A 25,784-nucleotide genomic window follows, 5' to 3' on the forward strand; every position below is an offset into this window, starting at 1 on the left:
TGAAGGTAAACTAGAGTCTCACACAATCCACTCATGCACCCTGGCTCTGTCATCTAGGAATGATCTACCTCTGATGATCCTCTTTCAATACAGACATTAATCACACTATCATGATGCATCACCAATTTTCTCATTCAGGCATCACAACAGTGTGATTACTCTGTGTGAGAGTTTACTTTCTCTACCATTCTTTTTTCACTACACATCAGTCAAAGATGGATTAAAATGACATCAATTCTTTTATTGTCAGATTTGTGGATTGGGCGTCTAGTTTTCAGCCATATTGTTGTGACTTCCTGTCTGCAACTATTAAGAGTTAACAGAATACTGTAAAGAATGAATGTATAAAATATAGCAACTATCACCTTAATGGGTGCAACCTTAGCTTGAACCTCTACTTCTGGGCGTTGCTTGTGCCAAGAGATGGTGAGATTCCGGCAGATGGTGATCTTGAGCGAGATGGGTTGCAGCAGCTCATACTCTTGTTCCATTGATCCATCAGCTGTAAGTTGCACTCTGTTGATAAACACAATCCAGTATTTAACAATATGAACACACATTCATCAGATTAAATATAATAATATATGAATCCATACCGACTCATAAATTTTGTTGTTATATCTTTTCAAGGATGATGTGATTATAGTTGTAAAATCAGAAGTTTTCTGCTACTCCCAGCAAAGTAAATTGCAGTAGTGCATGATAGAAATAAAAAAAATTAAATACAGTACCACTCAATTTAATGGCCTACATCAGGCTCATTAAATGAGCAGGGGTATAATTAGATTTAAGTGCTGCTGGTATCTCACCTGTATCCAGGCTTTTTCTCCATAATACACAGAGTACTTGTGTAACTTGTCCTTTACATTTCTTCATGAACATAATGCAAAAAATATGCAAACATCAGAAATTTATTGAAATAGTTAGAGAACACACCTGGATAATTTGACATTGTGAAGTTCCAAATTGATCATATCATAAATAGCTGGATAGCCCAATTCATTCCTTTCCTGACCCATCTCAAATTTGTTGTTGATAGTGATTTGTCCCAAGTCAGCCATTAGTCCTGACAGACTGCTCGAGTCTTGAGGAATAAGGATCAATGGGGCCTGCAAGGATGAGAGCATTATTTTCATGACCAAAGGAGGTAACAAAAGAAAAATAATTATATTAATTCAAGTATTTACCTGAAATTACTTGAGGGGGTCATTATCTCTCTAGTGGCCTCAACGAGGACAGGAAGCTGGTAGCTTGTCAAAGGTTCAACCCCCATATGTATTGACCAAAACAAAATATACATAACAGCAGTATGTATATGTAAAATTTAGGCAGGTAAAAAATATCTATTCAAGCAAAATTTAGACAGGTAAAAAATAATATCTATTCAAAGTATTTTAAGTCCAGATTTGACGGAACTGATGGTAGAGTTTTGAAATTTCTCACTATTCTTTCCCTCTTTGTGTTACCAAGTAATTGATGACTAAACCTTATTTATTACTTGTCTATAATACTAAGTATTATTTATGAAAAAAAAGTGCTGATGGGCACTAGGCCATGGCCTACTTGTCCTATTGGGCAATCTGGCCCTGGGAACCTATACATCAGCTCCTGACTCCAGTAACCCAAGAATTGCCTCCAACTTCACAATAATGATTCTAAACATGATTAACAAGAAACATTGACTAACACTGTTCATTTTCAAGATAAAGCTTGTATTTATCATTATACAATTATATGTAATATTACCAGGGATACTTTTTATTACATTAAAAAGCTAACACAAGATTCAACTTCAAGAGATAAAGTGTCGTTCAACTAAGATATGTTTTAGATGCTTGCTTTCTGGGAAGAGTTTTCAAAATAACACTGCATAATACTAGTGGAATTATTTAGTGCAGTACATCATCTAATTTTTACATAAAATATGAAATGAAGTATATTTAAAAAAAAAACATACCCTGAGGGTGAGGGAGAGGCTGATGCGTGAACACTGCTTGTATGCTTCATGTAAAGTGGCCTGAGCAGCCGCTGCAGCAGCTACACTTGCTGATGCTACAGCTGCCTTTGCAGACTGGAACTTGTTAACCCAATTCTGAAATTTATTATGTAAAATATTAAACACGGCTGAGGTGATCCACTTAAATTTTCCATAAACCATTCCAAAGCCTAAGTCGTTAATGACCATTTAAGAGATTTGTGTATAATCCTAACATGCCTTTAATGATCATGATTTTTTGCTACAAATGTCAATTTAAATTGCTTCATTTCAAATTAGCAAAGACTATGTATATGGCAATTGTGCTCTTAACCCACTAAGTGTGCTGGTTAAAATTATGTATAGTCTGTCATGTGCAAGAAAAAGAATTTTCCCCCCAAAAAATGTCTTTCTGAACTGTATGTTGTGAAATTACCAGAGGCAGTCAGCAGAATTGATTCTCAATTTCCTGTGTAGTGATCGATGCTGAATTAATATTGATTATGGTAAAGTTAAGGAAATATCCATCCCTATTCTTGCAAAATCATGAACATGTATAATAAATGAATACTGTAATCTCAGTCATTTTAATTATCTTTAATTCTGACTCCACCTTAGATCTTGGATGCATTTCTTGACTGATAAAAGCTAAAAAGAAGCTTTACTTAAAAGTCAACACTTACCAATACATCTGTGACAAACTTGCTCAAAAATACGATGCGAGCACAGCCAAATGTGAGAGAAATGCTGGTGTCCACACACGTCATATTGAGATACTGCTCACCCTCTGTTGCTTGGCCATAAACTGACACTTGGGCATCCCAAGCATCCATCCCAATGACCTCCACAATCTGATAAGCATATGCAAGACTCCAGGGTAAATTAATTATTAATTAGTCAGTGAGAAAAAAACACAAGCATTAAGTGTAATGAAATGCCATTTCTGGTGAAGCTCAGGTGGCTTCTGGAGGGGGGAGGGGGAGGGGGGCAGTGACGCAGTCATTGTTCTGTTCCTCTTTGCACATGTGATAGTCAGCCCGCTCCCACTCACCCACCCATGCCCATCCACCTACAACCACTGAAGGACCAGCCACCTGGAGCAGCCCCTGCCAGGTGAAACCAATCTCACCTCAAATAACTACCCAATAAATCATTGAAATTAAAGATTATTAATAACATCTATACTGTTACCTTTATGTTTTATATCTAAAATATGCAATATTGAAAGAAAATGAAATTTTTTGTCTTTGAACCTATTCCTATTTTCCCATGTAGTTAAGTTCAACTTGGGCAGGTTGCAACAAATGTGGTTTTCTTGCAACACATCACTCATAGTTTATGAGGGTCTATGGTATTATGAATGTGTGATGACCACACCACACATCAGAAGCTGGAGAAACTACGATGTTTCAGTCCGTCGTGGACCATTATAAAGTCGTGGACCATTACCAAGTCGTGTTCCACACACGACTTGGTAATGATTCAGGATGGACCAAAACATTGTAGTTTCATCATATCTTCAGCCACATTATTGTAATTATTTTTCTGTATATCATTGCAATAACAAAAAGAAAGTGGGGAATAACACACTCAGCCCTATACAGAAACAATTTTCTTAAAATTATCCAAAAAATCCATAAAATACAGAATTATTCATAAATACTTAAAAGCTGAAAACTGGTGTCACTGACCTTGGGATGGAGGGCTGCAGACCATGGGTCAATGACGGTGAAGTTTTTGAGTTGAGAAGTGATGATAATATTTTTGCCTTTCATCACAACATTTACTACCAATCCTGTGTGTGAGAATAATCATATTACGAACAGTACATTTACTTTGCACTAAATATATGACAATTCCTTGCAGTAAATTAATTACTCGATGATATTACAGTATCAAATATCTATTGAACTTGTACTATTTACAGCAGAGAAAAATTATAAAATATTAGCTTTGAAAGTACAGTAATGAAATGTTAATTTCATGGCAAGCCGGGAGGCTCCCTAAAGCTATTATCTCCAATGTAGGTGCCATCAGTCGCAGAGTTCTACGGCCTACCGGGAACCAAGAGCCAGAATCTGGACCCCATCACCGAGGTACAGAGAGCCATGGCATATATATATTAAGTTATTCATTGACGCCACCACCGAGGGAGGTACCCAGAAAATCAGCGCGTCAAAAACCACTGCTGGCCGCAACCAAGATCTGCAGCCTACAGAACGTCCATAGAACTCTCCAAACCATATAAACAAAATGTCATGAAACTAGCACCAGCTTGCTTGCCTCACACTTTCCCTCATTTGGGGAGAGGAGAAGACAAGCAAGTCACTCCACTGTCAGTTTGATGCAAAAAGAGACCCAACATTGTGAGGGAAGGAGAGTCCTGGAGCTAGTTGGGCTCACCCAGAAATTAGCTTTTCCTTATAATCAAAGCTTGTTTTCTGGGGTAAAGCACCTTGGGGCTCCCTGAAGCTAACTACCCACAGAGAAGGAAACAAATGTGCATTTACAAGGGAGGAAGGGGCATCACATGAAACAGAACAAAGAAGATACCCGGCTGTGAAAGCCAACCCAAGAGTACCGAGGTCTAGGAATATTAACAGGATACTGGGCCCCAGAATCCTGTTTGACCTCCAAAACCCCCATGATGGAATATCAGCCAAGGACATATTAACAAAAACAGTCAAAAGCGTGGCATACATCTGATCATCATGGGCACTAATGTAGACCACAGGCTGGCTAGAATATGTTTAACACATCTCTAACCCTGTCCATGGAGGACAGAAGAAAATGTATATATGCTGATTAGCATTGTAAATCTGTGGCCACGTCTGTGGTAGAAAATAATAATAAAAAAAAAAAAAAAATGGTAATGACCAAATCTTACCTGCCACGTCCACCTGAGCAACTTCTCGTGTCCGTAGGCCAATTATCACGCTCACTTGTCCTAATTTGGCCACGATCTTCAGTGTGATCACTTCTGACATGTTTTTCTTGTGCATGGCTATAAATATTAAATTTAAGATAAATTTACTGATCATTTGTCATCTCATTTCTCATTCTAATGGGATAGGGAGGCATTTGCTTAGAAGGATAAGGGTTAAGAGCAACGGAGGAAAAAAAAAATTAAGAGTTAAAAACATATGTATCACCCAGTCTGACGCACATCATTAACAGTGCAGTAGCATAGTATTTTGAATGTTATGTACACTGACAATTCAATATTCCGTAAGGGCAATAGAGGGCATTTTTCTGATTTCCTACACTATAATTTATGATGTTCACAAATATTTTTTTATTAAAAACAAATTTGCCCCCAAAATGTAAAAAAAAAAAAACCAAAGCATTGTAAAATTAAATGTACAGTTTTCTATAGCAATCTCTGCCCATTGGGGATGAGTACCATTTCACATTGACTTGCCTTCTCCACAATGCAACGAGCAAATGGGGATAAAACTATCAGCTTACTATTGAAGTGAACCACCTTTAACATATGTTACAAAGCATCCATCCTTTTAAAATGTTCAGTAATATGCAAACATTAGTATTACCTGAAGTTTTAGCATCAAACTTGTCCATTATTTTTCCATTTTGCTTCTCATCTTGACCATCAAGAGACTTGTGAAGAGATGATTGTGTGTGTATCTCCTCTGTTGGTGTCTCAGCAGATGGTGTCTGTAACTCCTCTGTTGGTGTCTTAGCAGATGGGCTGAGCTGAGACAACTTGTAGTTGAGTTGCTCTACAAATGCCAATATGCTAAGTATTGCTGACTGCTCCAGCTGGGCTTTCATGTTACTCACCTCAACACACAGATGCTGGGCTGTTGAAGCATGCTTGCTCTCAAAGTCTGGGCTTTTGGGATTTACCTGTGTTTTGGAGAGAGAGAAAAAAAAAAAAAAAAAAAAAAAAAAAAAAAAAAAAAGAGCTGAATGTAATGTAATGTGGGCAGCCCTTGGAAGCATTCTGGTGCATTAACCCCTGCACTGCGCACCGTTTAAAATGACACTCCCGAGGTCCGCAGAAAATAAATTGTCCAGAAAAAATAATTTTCTTTTGATATTGTTAATTACCACCCAGGAAGCACAAAAATCCAAGTAAAAAGTCTCTACCTCTTGTAGTTTAGCTGTAGTGGCCAGGAGAAGTTGCCGTTTGTTTATAAAAATGAGACGAGTTACTGTATGGGAACAACTTTGTCAATTTATTTTCAATGTTTCACTATTTATTTACTGTTTTCACTAACAAGTTGTATCTATGTCAAAGATGATCATTATGTATTGCTTTGAAAATATTCATATATTTTTAGAGATATATATGTATATCATGTATTTATTCATACTAATATATATAAGCCTAAATCTAATAATTGGACATAGCACACATTTTGCCTGATATATATAATGGTAATCACTCACTCACTGCTGTTAAAATTTCAATGGCTCCACCACATACCACTCCACCCATAATGTACATCGACATACTATTTATTTACTAATTACTAAAATTACCATACTAAACATAATATTACAAACATTTAAAATCATATGTACTTGTCCAGTTTCTACCAAAGTCATAGTATATATAACAACTTTAATCATGTGAATTATCATCAAAAGGAGGTTAATAAGAAAAGTAGTAGAGTTACAATTAATACCTGCATGAATTTGATTGTGAGAAGCGCTTGGGAACTGCCTTCAACAAGTGGTGTACTCAGCAGTCGGCGTTCACCACCCTCCATGTGCTGCCACGTTTGATCATTTAACAGTGAAGTACAGTAATTAAAATTCAGTTAAACAAAAGCAAAAATTCACTAATATATTTTCCATGCATAAATTTTTAAACTTAACATTGAATGTAAACAACTGTAAAGTTATGGTAATGCAGAGATGTGGAAATTTTGTGCTATTTTTCACTCTCCTCCTCTCCTGGTAGTACCATATTTTCCTTCTACTTTTGTAGTTAGTTAGCTTCAGGAAGCAACTGTTCAACTCCAGGAAACCACCTTTGAATAAAATGAAATGATTCTTTCTGGTAGGGCCATGGTGACTTCCTGTTTCCACTCCCTCCTACCAGGTGTCAGTTTGTGGTCTAACTACAAACTGAGGTCTGTTGACATGTAAGTTGGGAGCTTCCGGTGATGATACCACTTGTTGGTACCCAGCCATAACTACAAGGGTTTGATTTAACCGCCGAGTGAATAATTTGCAGTCATTTATTCCATCAGTTCTTTTCTCTGTGGACACTGCAGCTGTCTATGTTGGTTTACCTCTGGATGTTTCCTTTGGTGAGGGTGAACACTCCCCTGTTCGTTGTACCTTTGTAAGGGAACCAGATTCTGGCTCTTGTTCCCTGTAAGCCATGCAAGACTTCTAAGGGTGATGTGACACATGAGTGAAGCTATCTCAGTGAGCTAACTTCAAGGAACCAACTGAGGTCCTACCAGAAAGAGCCATTTCATTACATTTAATGATGGCATTTTATAACATCTAATATATCTTCTATACTGTAATTTGTTTGAATATACTGTACGGTAATATAAAAACATTGGAACATTACTTACCTGAACCAAAACTCCTCCAAGGATAATAGCAGCAGTTAAGTCAAATGTACGTTGTACAAGTTCCACACTAGCCGAGAGAGCAGCAACTTTCATTAATGGTTGGTGAATTTTACCAGAAGCCTTTTTCAATTCTATGCTTATTTCTGAAATATTTTAAGATAAATGTATTATACCAATTAATGGAAGCAACACTTGTTACAAATAATATACCTTAATCCTTTATTTGCATATCACATCCAGGTATGTTTTACAGTACCACTTAAGGTTTAAAATTCCACACTCCAGTAAACGGGGCACCGATATACTGCCCCACGGTAATAGTAAACATCAACCATCTTGAAAAAATCATGAAGGTCTCAATTTGTATTACAAAATATGAGACCTGGCATACACAAGTGATACATAGGCTTACCACTAAACATGGAAAATTAGGAAGTCAGTGCATTGAAACATTTTCAGTTCTTATAGTCAAGTAGATGCATAAAACCTGCCAGTGTGTTTACTAGAAGCTGAATCTCACACCTACCTTTGATAGTAAAGGTGAGAGCCAGGTTGGTAAACTGAGGGGTATCTTGCTGTTCACCACTTAGGTTGAGTTCAGCACGCTCCAGCCGAGCCAGTGCAACATCCTCAGTGATCATGTTCATATTCACGTCGGTTTCCTGCAAATCACAATAAATTTTTAAAGAATTACAGTATGTAAAAACAATAAATCTGTCTCAGATGTACTTACAGTACCCTATGTATAATCACACCAGGGAACACCTCCTTTCCTCTTTCCGTTAGCATTCCAGCAACGTAAACAGCTGGAATGCAATTGGGCTCCATAAAACACAAGAGAGCTACAGAGCCAAACAAGGCAATCCTGCCTCAAAGGCAGGAAAGGTAACACCACTTAGCTGACAAAAGGAGACTGAAGCCAGAGTGATGGACCTGCACCAGGGCACAATCAGAATACAACTAATAGTGGGGCAAGCCAGCTGACCAGGTGCACCTCCCTCCTATCCTCCCCCAAACAAGGGAAGGTGGGACAAACAAGTGTATGCTAGTTTCATAAAATTCTGGTGGTTGGTTTTCATTGTTGGAGGAGTTTTGGTTCGCCTAACTTTCTGGGCGTTTCCCAGGCAGTGGCAATTATGATTAATTTTGTAAAGTGTTCATAGGCCATCACTTCCTGCACGTCTGAGGGGGCCAGGTTCTGGCTTGTGGTTCCCAGTATGCCAATAGAACTCCACGACTGATGCCACCTAGTAGTATGGTACTAATCACTATGATAGCTTCATGGAGCCAATGGGGTTCCCCACAAAAAAGGATATCAGACACTCTTCATTATCTTTCATCTTTGTCTTGCATGAATTTATCAAGGTTTCCTATTCTTAAAGTTCTTGTCAATTCCAACTTTTTTTGTTCCTGATCTATTTTCTCTCACATTCCAGTCATATAAACCTGCTTTTACTTTTTGGGGTCTGGGCAAGTGTAGTACCCAGATCTGAAGCTAACTTTGCCTTCAGTGGAAAGTATTTTACAAAGAAAGGACCCCAGCCCATTCCCCAATCCCTATAATATAGAGGTTGCACGGATAATTACACTTCAATTATTGCACCAAATATACACAACCGTTTTGCAAGTAAAAAAAAAAAAAAAAAAAAATACTGTATAAAAACGTTTGTTTAAGGATAAAAGAGCAAACTAAAAATAAAAAGACTTACCTGACCAAAGTGTGTGGTCTCTTCAGCTGCCACCTCCTTCTGGACAACAGGAATACTATGGGCAATGTAGGCCAATTGTAGCAATCTTTCATCTGCAAAGATAATTTTTAATTACACACTCATGACATCAGCACCACTTTCAAATCTCATTAGTACAATTAAAGCAAACATTCTGAGTATCTTACTGGAGTCTTGTATATCCATCTGACTTATGCCCTTCTGAATTCTATACATTTTATATCTTTTCCTCTCTGAACCTGTAAGGACCCATTGAATGTGATGTCAACTGACTGAATATTTGGAATACATGATCTTGTTTGGAGTCGGTGGAGGCATTCATTTATCATTGACAACATTCACATAACAATGGCTGATTAAACTTTTTCCAACATCTCATAAAGTCTGAAAAGTAATGCTACGTTAAAAATCAAGAACATTAAGGGAAAAGATCCGCCTCTTTGAGTAACCGTACCTCTTTGAGCAACCGTACCTCGGTTGCTTCCCTCGTACGATTACTGGTCCACATGTCACTGCTGGCACACCAGACCCTTCCCGGGCTAGCACACCAGAATTTGAATCCAGAATTCTTGATTGTGAGTCAAGAACAAACCCAACTGTACAACCAGGACCCTTATATACAAAATGTATAGAGATTTATGAGCTTACTGTAAAAAAAATTTAGGGTGTGTTGATTTTAAATATAAAACATAAATGTTTAATGAATTTAAAATTAATTGCTCCATGTTGTGGCACTTATTTTTGTGTGTTCACTTCCACTAACTTTAAAACTGGGTTAAACCACATGAGGCGCGTGTATCTAGGTTGTGATTTTGTGGCAATGATTGCTCACATGTTATTAGGGTTACAATAAAAATTTGTCCATGCAATATCTCATTTTGAAGCACTCGTTTGATTTCTGGCGTGACTTTTGCTCAGTTCTGTGGTGATCTTTGACCCCAAGCCCACCTCAGCTTCTTTAACCTAGCCTTAAGAGGAACATTTCCTACTTGAAGCATCAGGGAAATAATGAGTGGGCTCCTCCCGGAAATTAACAAAAAAAAAAAAAAAAAAAAAAAAAAAAAAAAAAAAAAAAAAAAAAAAAAAAAAAAACACAAGACCCCACTAAGGTTGCATAATAACAACCAAAATCATACTCTATACACATAAAACAACTATGGTGATAACAGGTGGCTAACAGATGAACTAACCAATAACAGACAGCACCACATTTGGTAAGGACACAGTTATCTTCACTTTGGCAAGGTTGGGCTCATTAGTCAAGAGGCATTTGAACAGGTCAACACGAAGGTTTGTGGGTTGCAGGAGGTGGAGCGGTGTGGCTTCATGACACTGCAGAGTTGAACTCCAATCCTCATTGCTCAAGCACACAATCACCTAGAAAATATGGAGAAGTACCTGAATTATCAAATGATTAAGACAAATATTATCTTTCTGGGGAAGACCCCAGAAGATTTGTCACTGACAGAGCTTCCCAATACTTCAGTCATAGGCATCCTATTGGCCTCTACGAGACCATAGCCAAAACCTGCACCCCACCTCCCATCCCTCGAATAGTCACAGGAAGCAGAGCATTGTTACAATTACCCTTGCCATGAAAGCAGCCAGAAAGTAGACGGGACAGTACAAACAAAGCCAGCAAGACAGTATGATTTTCAATCAGGAAGATCCTTTGTAACAAATCTACTTAGTGTCTGACAGAGCCAGAGATTTTACGGGAAAAAGATGGTTGGGTTCAATGCAATTATTTGAACCTAAAATAAAAAAAAACTTTTGACAGTCCCACATAAGAGGTTGTTCTGGAAGCTGAAATATACTTGAGTGACAAGAAGGCTTCTAACATGGATGAAAAATTTTGACAAAAATGAGGGCAGTAATCAGAGCCAAAGCATCGGACTGGAGAAATGTCACTTAGTAGAGTAGAACAGGGTTCAGTTCTTGCACCAGTAATATTCATTGTCTATATAAACGATCTACCAGACGAGGCATGGAAAGCAAAGCTTGTAGAAGTAGTAGAGAGAGGCTTTCAGATGCAACAAGGGAGGAAATGAGAAAGGGTGAAAACCAAGCAGCTAGGCTAGACCTGGTCTTCACACAGAATGAGATGGATATTGAAAATATTGACCATGAAATGCCATTAGGAGCCAGTGACCACTACATTTTAGTCTTAGAATACATACTGACAAAGAAGACCACAGAAAGATGTAACCAGGAGAAGATTTTGGTTTTCTTTCATTATCTCGCCGTAGAGAGATTTGTAAGGATACGATTCTGTTTGGAGGAGTGTACTAGTGTGCATAATTTTTTAATTTAGAATTCTCACTAGTGCAGTGACAAGTTCTCAAGAAAAAGTGTAGACATCAATAGGGGTAAGGATTGGTGTCCAAGACATCAATAATTGAATGATGTCCAAGTATAGAAAATAAGTGAATCGAGTACATTCAGTAATTGAAAATCTGTACGTACTGTATAAACAGCAGTGTTAAATGTAGAAAACCTGTCTGGAACTCCGTAAGACATAGAAATGAACAAAGTGGAGATATGAGTTTGAGTGACACATTGTTGGAACAGTGAGGGTGCACAGAGAAACACGCCAGCGGACTCGTTCACTCAAGTGGCGACAACGGCAGAGATCGGTGTGGCGCTCAGGTGGTCTTCTACATTTACAATAAGTGTATAGGATGATTCATGTTAGAGGTGCATAAATATTTATTAGTTTAGGAGTAGGGATTATATATTTAAACCATGTACATGCTTTCCCTGTAGTAGTCTGTTGAAGTGCATTGTGTTTGTTTTCCCCAGTGTGGGTATTTCTGAGCATGTGGTCGGTGTTTTGAGTTGTGTGTGTTACAATATCTGTGGTACTAGCAAAGGCTGAGTGTTATGAGAATGTTTTGAATTTGTATTAGGAGCGAGAAGATTGTGAATAACGAAACTATTTTAAATCTCAGTTTGAGTGGGACCAGTATTTAAAGCCCTTCAAGAGAAATCTATGTTCTATGAAGTTATCACTCTAATGTTAATAGATATCTTGTAAACTGTAAATGCCAGAATCCTTGTATGGTAACCTTGAGGGTACAGTATTAAATAAAGACTATTTGTAAAAATCAGACCAAGGTGTGATTACTGTCCAAACTAGGTTAAGGAAATTCAGCTCTTTCTCCTGTCATTTCTTAGAGATAAGGACAAGTTTCAATAGTTCATACTCTAGGATGCGGCTTAGAAGCTCGTATTCTTACATGCTGGCAAGAGTTGGAAACTAGCACTTAAGTGACAAATTGGCAATATGAAAAATTTTAGCTATATTTATAAGTTGCAATTAACTTTGCAACAAATTTAATTTATTTTGAAACTTTTGAAAATTGTAATGTTAAAGTAAAAAAAAATTTTTTTTTTTTTTAACTCAAAGTCAAAAAGTTAAACTTGTACACTTGATATTGGTGCTATTGTTAATTAGTTAAAAGTTGAAATGCCACAAACATTTGTACAACAAATTCTGGACAAAAAAAATTACATAAAAATGTCAAAGCTTTATATACTGTACCTGGATATCTACAAGTTCAATAGTAAAATGGTCGTAGGAAGAAGACCTGACTGCCTGCATGACTTCTTCCTGGCTGTGTCCGAGGGACACCAAATCAGTCAATGCCAGGCTGTCTTTGGCCTGGGCAACACTCTTCATCAGCAGGCTACCCAAAGTTACAACAAGGGCTGAACAACCTCTGAAATTCATCAACAATTACACTATGTAACAATTTTTGTTCCTGGGTACAAGTTATTTACTAATTGGCTGTGCAGTACCTAAAAAGCATTGAAAATGTCCAGGACAGTAATATTTTGTAATTTACCTACTGTATTTTAAACAAGAAAATGAAAGAATTTGCATGTTTTGTTCACAAAGTTAGAAAAAACACATGAATCCTCATCTAGTGCTGTGACAAACTGTTTATTAGGCCCAATTTGATATTCAGTGATGGCAAACTAAGCCCCACCCCAACCCTGAATGTTTCGGGGCCAGAAGCAAGGAAAGGGAAGAAGAGAACACGTCCACCATGGATGGAAGCGGAGGCGTAGCAGGAACCAAGGTCTAAGACTAACACCCCAACAGCGAAGTCCTGAATACCTAAAGGTGCCAGTTCCTGGGCACTGAAACAGGCAAAGCACCTAGACTGCCGGAACCCAAAGACGAAGAGTGTAGAGTAATGTGACAGGAACAACTCCCACATGACGTAAGAGTCAAAGGTGTCCCCTACAAAACAGGCAGCATGGCGAAGGCAGCACGAATGAACATTGTCTGATGGCACAGACAATGTGCACCCTGCAACCTCACAAATGCAAGGGTGGGGTCGACAAGGATATCCATCGGACTGCCGAACCTACTGAGATTTCCAAGGCCAGAAAGCGCAAAGCTAAGCAGGATACCCAGGCACTGGTACAAGAGGCTGGACTTCTCTCTCAGTAAATTAACCTAGCCTGGGTTTCTCAGCTAGGAAAATCTACCTCTGCGCGCTGAAATGTAGCATGCTTGTAACCAGTAGCGCCCCACCAGCCAATAACGCTTCAAACGGGAAAAAAAGCTTGGTTGAAGAACCCCAGACTTGTGGGGGTGGAACACTTAAGGAACATCCCTGATATTCAAGGGAAGATAATCCTGGAAGAGCAAGGGAAGCACTTGTGAGTGCACAAGTAGAAGAGGTTAACTGTGAGCACACGAAACTCCAAGCACACGAAACTGTCACTCACACACGTAAATGTGCAAGGAACAGCCACCAAGACCAAAGAAAACCCAAGAGAAACACTAGGGCCAGAATGATCATGGTCCTTCAACACACATTAGAAGAGAACTGAGGGTGGAGCTGCCAGTAAGCCGTGACCTGGCTTCCCCCCCCCCCTTCTTTCCCTATACGAGGGGGAGGAAGGGCGAACAAGCAAGCACTAGTTCGTAAATGTTATGGTCATTAGTTTATATAGTTTATAGTTTAAGATCTATGGCCATTTCATAGTCAGCAGGTATTGGAAGTAGCCAGTTGTGTTTGTTTTGTCTTGCTGACTTTCTGGCTGCCTTACCTGATGGTGGCATAAATGAATATCTTAATACTGTACAGTATATAAATGACACCACTCCCTGCACCTCTGGGTCTCTGGTAGGCCAGAGAACTCTGTGACTGATGGCACCTAGTAGTCGCATCACACTGATGGCGCACATACACATGCATCGATGATGACAGCTTCAGGAAGCTACAAGTGGCTACCCCTAGAAACAGCAAGGAACTCAGTAAAACTGCCTTCCATCAGGAATGCTGCCATCTTGAAGTTTCTAAAGACCTCTCAGCCTGGCCACAAAAATAGTGTTTGTAGGGTATAATAACCATTTTCTATACTTTGGTGTCATAAGCAATTAGGAAATTACACTTTTTTCATCAAAAACAAATCACACAGTATTATGCACTATTATAAATACGTTTTGACTTCACCCAACATAACAGGTTTCTTATGGAAGAACTGCCTACAAATATATTTTTTAAGGTAAACTAAGACAAAGTGAGTGGAATAGTTAGCCATCACAACTGAAACAATGATAAGCAGCATAGGATATATTTAAAAATATGATGCTAAGCCAAGGATGATACTTTAAAGATACTTAAACTCTGAAGACAACAATATTAAGTCTTATTCAGGGGTAGTGAAATTACTATCGTAGAAAATGGGCAGAGAACATTCATTGGCCTCTTAATACTTAAATACATGTACTTAATATTCAAAATATCAAGAGCCCCTAGGAATCCATCTCCAGACTTGCTTTTAACTACATGGATGGTTAAATACTAAAACTGTTCATGACTTTTGTGAAACCAAAATTGGAATATGCAGCCCATGGTGCCAATATCTCAAGTAGCACATCAATAAACTGGAAAGGGAGAAGAGACATGCTACAAAATGGCTTCCAAAACTGAAAAACAAAAGTTACGAGGAGAGGCTAGCGGTGTTAAATATGAAAACGCTAGAAAATAGAAGAAAAAAGTAATACGATCACCACTTACAAAATAATAATGGCAATCAACTAAATTGACAGAGGAATTCCTGAAACCAGCCACTTCAAGAACAAGAGGTCACAGATTCAAAGCTAAGGAAACAAAAGGTACCAAAAAATATTAGAAAGTTTTCTTTTGCAAACAAAGTAGTAAACGGTTGGAACAATTAAACGAGGTGGTGGTAGAGGCAAAAGTTGTTAGTACTGTAGTTTCAAAGCGTTATATGACAGTCCTGGGAAGACGGGACACCACGAGCGTAGCTCTCATCCTGTAACTACACCTTGTAGAATTACTTTGTTCTCAAAGCATAAATCGTATAACAGCGAGTCTACCTAAACAGAATCAGGACTGCTGAAAAATAGGCCATCTCTCTGACAATTATTTAGTAATAAACTTAATTTTTTAGAAATTATTATTATTATTATTGATTGAAGTGATCAACATGTGTAAAACAATTGTGTTAAGCGAGTCATTGCTACCTGACTGAGCATGAGGAAACCATTGTGCGCGTGCCTCGTTGCTACCTGACTAAGCAAAAAGAAACCAAAAACATTTAATTTAAAATTATTTCCTTAAACTTATCAAAAGCTTACTCGAAATAGGAGCCTCCTTCTGGAATAATGATGTGCGAGGCAGCAAAGGCAACATTTAGGTCAAGGACACTGTGGTTATCTATGGCAGCCTGCAGCCCCGTCACACTCCTTTCCTTTACAACCTCCAACTGGTTCAGTGCTGAAGCCTGTAGTCTGGTGTGGCACAACAAATAAGAGCATTAAGGTCCACATACTAACATTAGTCACTATTTGAGATGGAATTATTTGCATCAGAAGAAAGGTAATTGCAAAAGGCCTACTGACCGATGCAAGATAGCTCCTATTTACACTGTACATGCAATCGCAACTACTCGTAAATTTGTCTTACACTTGAAATAATCAACGGGTTGTCCGATTTTGTTTAATTAAGCCACATTTTAATTTTTTCTTTTCACTCTCAAGAACATATGAACATATGAATCAAGGAAACTGTAGAAGTCAAAAGCCAATCTTTTGATTACACTTACTGCTGAAGGGACACATTTTTAGGTGGGGCAAAAACATCAGCAAGTTGGTTGATGGTGGCAGCATCATACACAACTTGCAATGGCTCCGATGATACTTTAACACGCTGGTTGCACAACTTGTCTAGTGGATTTGTCTCATACATTACATCTAGAAGAGGAGTGTCAGAAGTGGCATTCTCTGAGGTCACTAATCTGGGAGGTAAGCCATCAACTCCAAAGCCCTCAACAATGAAGCTTTGTACACTTGCTTTAACGCTGAAACAGAGGTCAAAATTTCAAAATCATTGCATATCTATTGTCGTGATTTACGAGATAAAGTATTTCTAAATATACACTAACAAATATATATACAATTTATCATGCAAATAAAAAGTTTAAGTTGGGGGAACAAGAGTGGGGTAAAACGTACCAGCCATTTCACCCCTTCTCCCTCTCTCAAACTTGCCTACTAATGAATATTAACATTGTATTAGCCCCTATAATTATTTATTTATACAGTGGCACCTCAAAATCTGGACCTCCATATTATGGATCCCTATATATAAGTGATCAAATTCCCCCAATTGAATTTCCATGCAAACATAATTTAGGCACACACATCTCCTGTGCCAGGTGAGTACGACGGGCTCACCACAGCCTGTGCCGCTTGGAGCGTTTTGTTGCAAGCAGCAACAATTAAAATAAATAAATAATAATAATAATAAAAACAATAACAATAATAAATATACATGTAATACAGTATAATGACATGCCTCTTTCTGGTGGCTCCCCAGGCAGGCCATATGAGTGAAGTAATTTCTGTTGACCACGACCAGAATCTGGCCCCTTCAAATCGACACAGAGCCCAGTCAAATTCAATTTGAGGTAGACACTCAAAATAACAAAATTAAGCCAAAACTGGTTTGGGATTTCCTTAGGGAGGTCTCGGGGTCATCCACAAAAACCCCATAAAAATTCTATTGTGGCATTTCCACCATTTTGAAAAGAAGTTGGCCATATTGGATTTTTGCAAAAGTTTATGAAAAACAGCTACTGTATACTATAGATGAACTAATTGATCTGGAAATTTTGTTTTTAAGTAGTTTTAAGAGAAAACACTTTAATAGAAATCTGATGTCCACCATTTTTTAATTTTTGCACATTTTAAAGTTTTTAGAAATATTTTTGCTACTACTGGTACTTCCGCTCAAAACTTTACATTTCTCTTCAATAAGATGTAAATGATTAAGTATTTTGAAAGACATCTTTGAATATGGCAGTTGGGGAGATGGGGCAAAAATGCAGGTGCTAGTTTCACAAAATTTTGGTGGTTTGTTTTCAGTGTTGGGAGAGTTCTTGTGGCAAATTTGGGGCTGCTGTCTCATTGCTTAACCCATGCAGTAGTCTGTTTTGGATCACCTACCTTTCTAGGTGCAAGTATGAATAACTAAATGTAAGGTGTTCATAGACCATCGCTCCCTGTGCCTCAATGAGGGGGGCCAGGTTCTGGCTAGTGGTTCCCAATAGGCCAATAGAATTATGCAACTGATGGCACTTGATAGTATGGCACTGATTAGTGTATGATAGCTTCAGGGCGCCTTCTCACACAGAAACTAGCTAGTGTTTCATTATGTTCAACTCTGGTTTTTTACATTTGCTTACATGCATTACTTATATTTTATATAAAAAAATAAATTACTTGGTTCTGGGTCCCATCACAACTGACAAACTAAGATATGTTGATCTCACCCCAGACCAAAATAAGAGATGCTTTATTTTCCACACTTTGCTCAGCAAGGGTGACATTTTCAATGATACAATAGCCACATTTAGGGTGTTGTAAATAATAAACACCAGACTTGCCTTCACATACAAACTTGATTCATACCTCAAAGCATCAGCCCCTGATCTATTCAGGACAACAGATGCAACTTGGTTGAGTTTTGCTTGAGTGACAATAGCTCCAGCAGCATTCTCGTCAACAATGGTCAGTACCAGCTGTTTCAACAGGAACTGTAGACGCAAATTCACAAACTCCGGAGGAAACTCAGGAGGTGGACCAGTCTCAGAGTAACCTATTGCTTCATACAACTTTTTCTTCTCTTGATCATTCATTTCAGCCTCTAATTTTTTTACTAAACAAATCAACAGAATGCATTAGTGAAACTAAAGGACACAAAAATTAGGATGGTGCATCAATCTCTGTTATTTAAGGGAAGTTACATTAAACATGATCTTTTATAAACTTGGCAAGGAACTTTATCATTTCTTTTTATTTATAGCCTTTATATCTAACCTCTACATATGGATTTTATAGATACATTAATTTCATTAATGTAAGAACTGGAATGAATCCCAACTAGGAACTATAACTGACTATTTAATTTTAATCACAGTAATATACATGAAAATAATCAGATGAATTTAATTCTCTAGGAATTACTTCACACAGAACAAGATAACTGGACATTCCAGACAAAATGACAAAATTTAACAATTTATGTAAATCTGAAGGAATTATGTACATTTTCTACATGACACAACATTAACGTATACTGTAATCTAAGAACATGACGAAAGGAAAAATGTATGCGAGTCACGTTCTGGACAATCTATACATACGATTTGATGTGTACATAAAGTAACTTGTACTTTACACATTATGTTAATACATGAATTGACAAGTTATAGAAATTAAATTAGTTACCTAAATTGGAAAATTTAGCATTCAATATAATGAAACTCCCTCTTCCTGGAAGGGTTCTCCCCTCTGTACCTCCCAGAGCCACTGACGTCCTCTAAACCCAGGTACCACACCAGGCTCTAACGAATCAAGAGTGCCTACTGAAGGCCAGGACCAGAATCTGGCCCCTTCAATAGAGGCAATAAGCAGTGGAGATATTAGGCTAACAGCTATACCGAAGATAAAGGCCACCAGAAATGTAGAATGAACCAAAACAAGCAACTTTTTTAACAACATTTTGCAACTCTTTATTCAAGCTATGTACACAATTGTTGTCTAGGTCCAAATACTCCCCAGTTCTGCATGCTCATCATCATATGGCTATCTACTTACTTACCTGTTGACTACCTGTTGATGATTTCAAGAATCAACATTTCTGTGACCCAGTGTCTGACCAGCTTGCTGGTCTGATTAACCAGGCTGTCTTATGCAGCTGCTCGCAGCCTGATATACGAGTTAAAGCCCAGTTGATCAGTTACCTTTTGAAGGTGCTTATCGAGTTCTCTCTTGAACACAGAGAGATCGGCCAGTTATGCCCCTTATGTGTAGGGAAAGTGTGTTGAAAAGTCTTGGGCCTTTGATTTTGATTGAAGCTTATTGCACCTCTGTTTCAGTGGGGCTATTATGCATATCCTGCCATGCCTTCTGGTCTCATGTGGTGTTATTTCTGTGTGCAGATGTGGAACCAGTCCTAATATTTTTTCAAGTTTAAGTTATTATATCTCTTCTGTCTGCATTTTAGAGAATACAGATTTAAAATTTATAAGCAGTCCCAGTAACTTAGACATTTTCTTGAATGGATTCTAGCAGTAAAAAATCTTTGCATGCTCTCCATGTCAGCAATTTCTTCAACTCTGAATGGGGCTGTTAGTGTACAACAATATTCCACACTAGAGAACACTATTGTCTTAAAAAGTATCATTGGCATGCCATCTCTTATCTGAAAGGTTCTTGTTATTCAACCTGTCATTTTTCTTGCAGTCGTAACAGCAACTTTGTTCTGTTTGTTAAATGCAAGGTCATTTAACATGATTACTCCTAAATCTTCTACATTGCTTTTTCTTTCAATTGTGTGGTTTGACTGTATTTTGCATGTGGTTAAGTAGACACTGATTCCATGTGTTTTGTTATCTCACTTTGTTGCAATCTTTTAAACATTTTTATGACGTGTGATGTTAGAACTACCCCATCTATAATTTTGTTTGCATTAGCTTTACTACCTCCTTTGTGAAATGGCAGGAGCTCCAATATTTTAAGTATGACTCAGATAACACCAGATAGTATCTAAGCTGCCTCCAAAAAATGTTTAGGACCTGAGTTTTTTTTTTTTTTTTTTTTTTTTTAATTCTTTATGAATATAGAATTCTGGGCCTTGTGCAGCACGCATGACAGCTCTAGAAACCTAAAGGTCTGGAGTATCTATGTACCCCGAACCAAATTATGTACAGTATATTGTTTGAATTGGGGATGGAAATGTTATCCAAGCAGCTGCTCGTTTCAGTTCACTCTACATTTCTGGTAGTTTATACCTTCGATAATGCTGCTAATCTAGTATCCTCACTACCATATACCTCTATAGAAGGGGCCAGATTCTGCCTCTGGCTTCCAGTAGGCACTCATGAACCTATAGACCTGGTGTGATACCTAGGGTTGAAGGACATCAGGAGAGGGGGGGGGGATAGCTTTGGGAGATATAGACACAAAAAAACAAAAATTCTCAGATGGACTCAGACCAGCTCTCACTCACCCAAATTGCCTTCATCCTTAGCAACATCTTCATTTGTCGTTTGTGTACTTCCAAAAAACCACCCACTGAACCAGCCTTTTTTTACATTTTCCCGTTTCTGCAACTCTCCCTCGCGCTCCACCTATAATAGCAATTTGCATATATACAGTGTATAATAAAATCACAAACAAATAACGCACAATTCACAAACAAATAACGCACAATTCACAAATGTGGAAATGAACACATTATGTACTAAAATTAGAGCATTAAGTTTAATGAAACAACTCTTTTTGAGGGACCCTCCCTTAGAGGATTCTCAGAGCTTATGCTCTGTTGCAAGCATAGGAAAGGAACTTTCGCAAGCCGATATTCGAGTGAATATTGGACTTGCAAAATAGTAATAGTACTATATTATATAATGTAATATACTGTATAATATAAAAAAATGGGTGACGGGTGTCATGACCCATGCCACTTGACATCACTAGAGCTGTTAATGATGCCTTCTACCTACTTCACAATATTATTATCCCCTACCACTTCATTTATGGAGAAGATGAAATTATTTGAATGTTTCACCATTTACAACACTTACCTCCATTTCAGTTTGTCGTCTGCTAAGAGTAATGTTAAAAACATCAAGTACGCGTTCACTATCTTTAATGTCTTGAATTTGCTGTGGAGAGAGTCTTTTGTTCTTGAGCTTTGCCTTATATGCTGCCTTATACCTTTGGCAAGTAGCTCTATGTTCCTTTATGTGCTTCCACGACCAGTTCTGGTGCACGCGCTGGATGTTCTCCAGCTGGCAAGCATATGCATAATGCCACCTGATGTAACAAAGGAGTGTTTAATAGGAGAGTGATCAGATAATAAACAAAATGGCTATCATGGTACCCACTGTGTGTACAGCATTTCTGTCAAAACTATACTTACACTAATATAGCTTAGTATGAACATGGCTGAAAATCTGTCCTTTATAAAATAATAAGCTTTAAGAAAATCAGTGTGAGATCTCGGGAAGATTTGAACCTATGCTCTGGGTACTCCCAAGCAAATGTGATGTAGACCACTACACCACAACATGGTCAAAAGCATTGCAATATGGAATTCAACTGAATCCTCTAGGATTCCTGAGGCTTCCACTGAAGTCTAATCAGGGCTTCACACAATGCCCCCAATTCACTCTGGCTTGCAGTCTAGGAATTCTACCCTCTACACTTCTCCAAATGCAGAAAGAAATTACATTAACATTACGTGATTTCATCAAGTTAATGAGATTTCTTTGCTTCCTAGACTGTAAGCCAGAGTGCAGGGGGGGCATTGTGTGAATCCTAATTAGGCTTCAGTGGAAGCCTCAGGAATTCTAGAGGATTAAGTTGAAGCCCAGGTTGCAATGCTTTTAACAATGTCATGGTGTAATGGTCTAATGCATTTGCTTGGGAGAACTCAGAGCATTGGTTCGAATCCTCCTCACAGCTCCTACTGATTTTCTCATTGATACATCACTGTTATTTATTTGTGTACATAATGAGCTTTATTATCTATATCAAATGTGAAAGAAAATAGATAGTATAGGTTTCCTTAAAAAAATATTTTGAACTTCATTATAAAGATTGCCCATTAATATGAATCAAGTGGGGTGGACCCACATCCAAGTTATATGAAGATCCAAGTACTGTAACCTGAAATGCGTATAATTTTTTTTTACAAAACCAAAAGAATCCTTAATTTCAAATATATTAATAACAAATATATTGTTATAACAGCCGCTTCATAAAATTATATATAAATTTATCAAATTTTTTTAACTCCCCTTGGTGGAGGTCAAAGTTACATCTCCCTCCAATTAGAAAACTGCTCTGGACTTTATGGGATAGAATCTTAGTACCGTACACATTAGATTAAAAGGACATTAATACTATGAAAAAATAAATAAATAAAATTTCTTATTAGGAGTACACCTTACCCCTAAACCTATTCTTAAAATTTCTAAACAACTGCTTGGTAAACTCAGTTTTTAATATCAGATGCTGAGGCCTTGCTGGTTGAAGGTCCTTACTCAGCCCGTCCTCTAAACAAAGGCCAAAGTCCATTCCATGCACCCGCCAAACCCTCTGTTTATGAATGAAAAAACGATTTACACACAACTCGACTGATGACGTTCGAACACTTCCAGAACAAGTGCTTCACTGACAATCTTTGTCCAAACACAACGCTGTAAATGCTTTACCTTCATACTACAAATACAAATACTCACCTACAGAACCTAAACACCTAACCTAACCTAACTAATGCCTAAATATGCACATTACGGTATTATGTAACTATTAATTTACATTTGAGAAAATTCCTATTTTGAATGAACAGCATGTTAAAATTTATGAATGTGTCTTTGGGGTAGATCGCTGCATGGAATGGACTTTGAGGACTGGTTGCCTTGTTATTCAAATCTTATCAAATATTGATTATTTTTATAGATATATTATATATTACAAATTATATATTATAAATATAAAAAATATTATATAAAATATTATAAATAAAAAAATATTATAATAAAAAATATTATAAATAAAAAAATATAAATAAAAAAAGATTATAAAATACAAAGTTGGATCAGTACCGTAACCCTAAACACCTAACCTTACCTAACCAAGGCCTAAATATGAACATTATGCTCTCATGTGGCACCTTAAGTGGTTGGCCAATGAAGCACTGCCACTTGACACAAGCAGGAGAGAAGGGTCAGATGGAAAACAAATAGTCTGCAAGTATATACAGATGGCATTCAATCTATTAATTATTGTGTCTACAATACTGTAGTAGAATTCCTAATAGCACACATTGGCAACTACAAATTTTTAGACCTATGATAAAAAAGCCTCTCAATTTCAACTTACCAAGCGCGAGCATTGCCCTTGATTCTACTGAAAGCTGGCCGGTACTTGCGGAACTTTGAGGATATCTTCAATCTATCAAATGACTCAAGAAGCGCCATTGCATTTGAGTATTGGTGGCGACTCAGTCCTGTCAATAACAACAATTAATTAACCCATTACTCAAATTTCTAGTGTAAGTATTCCATATGACAAAACACTTTCTACCAATGTACAATAGAGTACTGTATACAGTATTACTTTACTGTCCAATTACTGTATGTTGTTTTTTTCTGAATTTTATGCTAAACAATTCAATATTTTTTAACGCAGCAGTGCTGGTTACCCAAGTTGGCTGTGATTAGGCAGTATAAGGATTAATGGTGAATGATGAGCATTGATGGATTAATGCAGCAGTTAAACATGTATTAAGTATCGAGTTGAATACAATATAATTGCATGTCACCTCTCTATCTTCCCTAACCTACAGCCCTTAACTAGCTAGCTGAAGCCCTAGGTTGCCAGGGCTGCCATCTGGTGGCGCAAAGTGTAAATAACTATTAGTTGGAACTGGTTAGTGAGTGTAAACAAATTTGTTAGGTTTGCCAATGTTTCTCCTTACAGTTGCTTGTGTTAAGAGTGTTTTACCTTTCTGGTGTTTATTTCCTCTTGGTCTGGGTCATCTTGTATCCCCAGACACCCCCTTGTCTCTACTGAGTGAACCAGATTTTGCTTCTGGTCTTCAATACACACTTGTGACTCACAAAGGTATATCCTGGTGGGATATGTTAGGTTTGTAACTAACCTGGCCGGGAAGCCACCAAGGAGACACTTTCCAGAAAAGAATTGGATCTACAAATGTCCCAAAGCACATTCTACATTCTTTATCCAAACTGTTGGGGAAAATTATTATCCATGAACACCTACCTATTGCCAGCTCATCCATGACAAAATCAAGATTAATCACAGGAATAGAAAAGCTTGGGTCATCGTCCTCTGGTTTTGAGTCCATTTGTAGTTTTGCTGTTGAGCAAATTGGTCCAATAACTGAAAAGGCAAATTAAGGCAGAATTAAAATTTATGGTAAGGAATACATATAAATGTGTTATAAAAATTACAACTACAATTAAAATACAGTATAAATAATTCATCACTACAAGTCCTCTGCGAGGAACAGGCGGCTCATTCTTGATCAAAAGGTGGGCTTGAGACAGAGCCAACAAAACAGCAGCTTTGAAATGGCATCACCCACTGAGGGGTAAAGAAAATGAGAGATGGATAGAAAGGAAAATACTAGACTAAAACGGGAAGTGGGCTCCTGAGGAATCAAGACTGGATGGAAGTGAAAGAAAACCCTAGACAACTTGAAGAATGGCAAGAGCTGGTGATAAACCACCAACCGAGAACCAATGCTTCAGTGAAAAAATCTAATCAGTGAAAGGGAGGACGGAAAAAAAAAAAAACCTTGATTGAAAACAATTAAAATCAAGAGAGTGCCAAGAAGTATGCACCATGTAAGTCTTGAAGGTGGTGAAATACTGACCCATGCATTAGGCAGTCCAACACTTTCAGCTAAATCTTACCCAACAAGATGAAGAAGCAAGCGAAGTTCATGTGATCAAATAAACACTTGAGGTCTCAACTATTAACTTCATAATACTAGCAGAAGATGGTCGCATAGCCAAAGAAAGGGCAACTTTGGCAGAGTGAGGACATCTTCGAGTCCCAGACCAATCCCAGACCATTAATGACTTGAAAGGAGTCAACCCAGACCATCGACACCAAGCGTCCCCTTAGATCCAGGAAAATCATCCAAGAGTCCGCCTCGAGAATGAGATGGATCTGGGATAATGCAGTCAACTGAAAGGAGGGCAAGGAATGAATCAATTCAACCCCAACACACCGAGGATGAACAGATCAGAAGAATCCCATTTCAGAACTGGAAAAATGCCAGAAATCCACCGAAGACGCAAAGTTGTTTCGACCAAACCCCCACTCTAAGATGGCCTGACAAAGATAAACAGCAGCAGTCAGGAAACACACGATCTCCCCGATAGGGGAAAAGACCTAACTCCACCGCAACTGCGAGAAATCACCCAATAGGC

General features: G+C 37.9%; 1 protein-coding gene across 1 annotated transcript in view; it reads right to left on the reverse strand.

The window, feature by feature from the left end:
- Window positions 1-25,784, reverse strand: part of LOC123775366 (vacuolar protein sorting 13C) — a 115,501-nt gene that overhangs the window by 73,590 nt on the left and 16,127 nt on the right. Inside the window, 20 exon segments of the mRNA XM_045770512.2 lie at window positions 366-516; window positions 937-1,109; window positions 1,958-2,092; window positions 2,659-2,826; window positions 3,667-3,770; window positions 4,863-4,979; window positions 5,527-5,842; window positions 6,628-6,714; window positions 7,534-7,676; window positions 8,060-8,195; window positions 9,243-9,334; window positions 10,451-10,637; window positions 12,805-12,982; window positions 15,886-16,038; window positions 16,353-16,607; window positions 18,220-18,466; window positions 20,822-20,942; window positions 21,399-21,630; window positions 23,704-23,830; window positions 24,607-24,726. Of these exon segments, the coding sequence (XP_045626468.2) occupies window positions 366-516; window positions 937-1,109; window positions 1,958-2,092; window positions 2,659-2,826; window positions 3,667-3,770; window positions 4,863-4,979; window positions 5,527-5,842; window positions 6,628-6,714; window positions 7,534-7,676; window positions 8,060-8,195; window positions 9,243-9,334; window positions 10,451-10,637; window positions 12,805-12,982; window positions 15,886-16,038; window positions 16,353-16,607; window positions 18,220-18,466; window positions 20,822-20,942; window positions 21,399-21,630; window positions 23,704-23,830; window positions 24,607-24,726 (3,242 nt within the window).

The sequence above is a fragment of the Procambarus clarkii genome, chromosome 70 (assembly GCF_040958095.1).
Source record: "Procambarus clarkii isolate CNS0578487 chromosome 70, FALCON_Pclarkii_2.0, whole genome shotgun sequence".
In the NCBI taxonomy this organism is placed as follows: domain Eukaryota; kingdom Metazoa; phylum Arthropoda; class Malacostraca; order Decapoda; family Cambaridae; genus Procambarus; species Procambarus clarkii.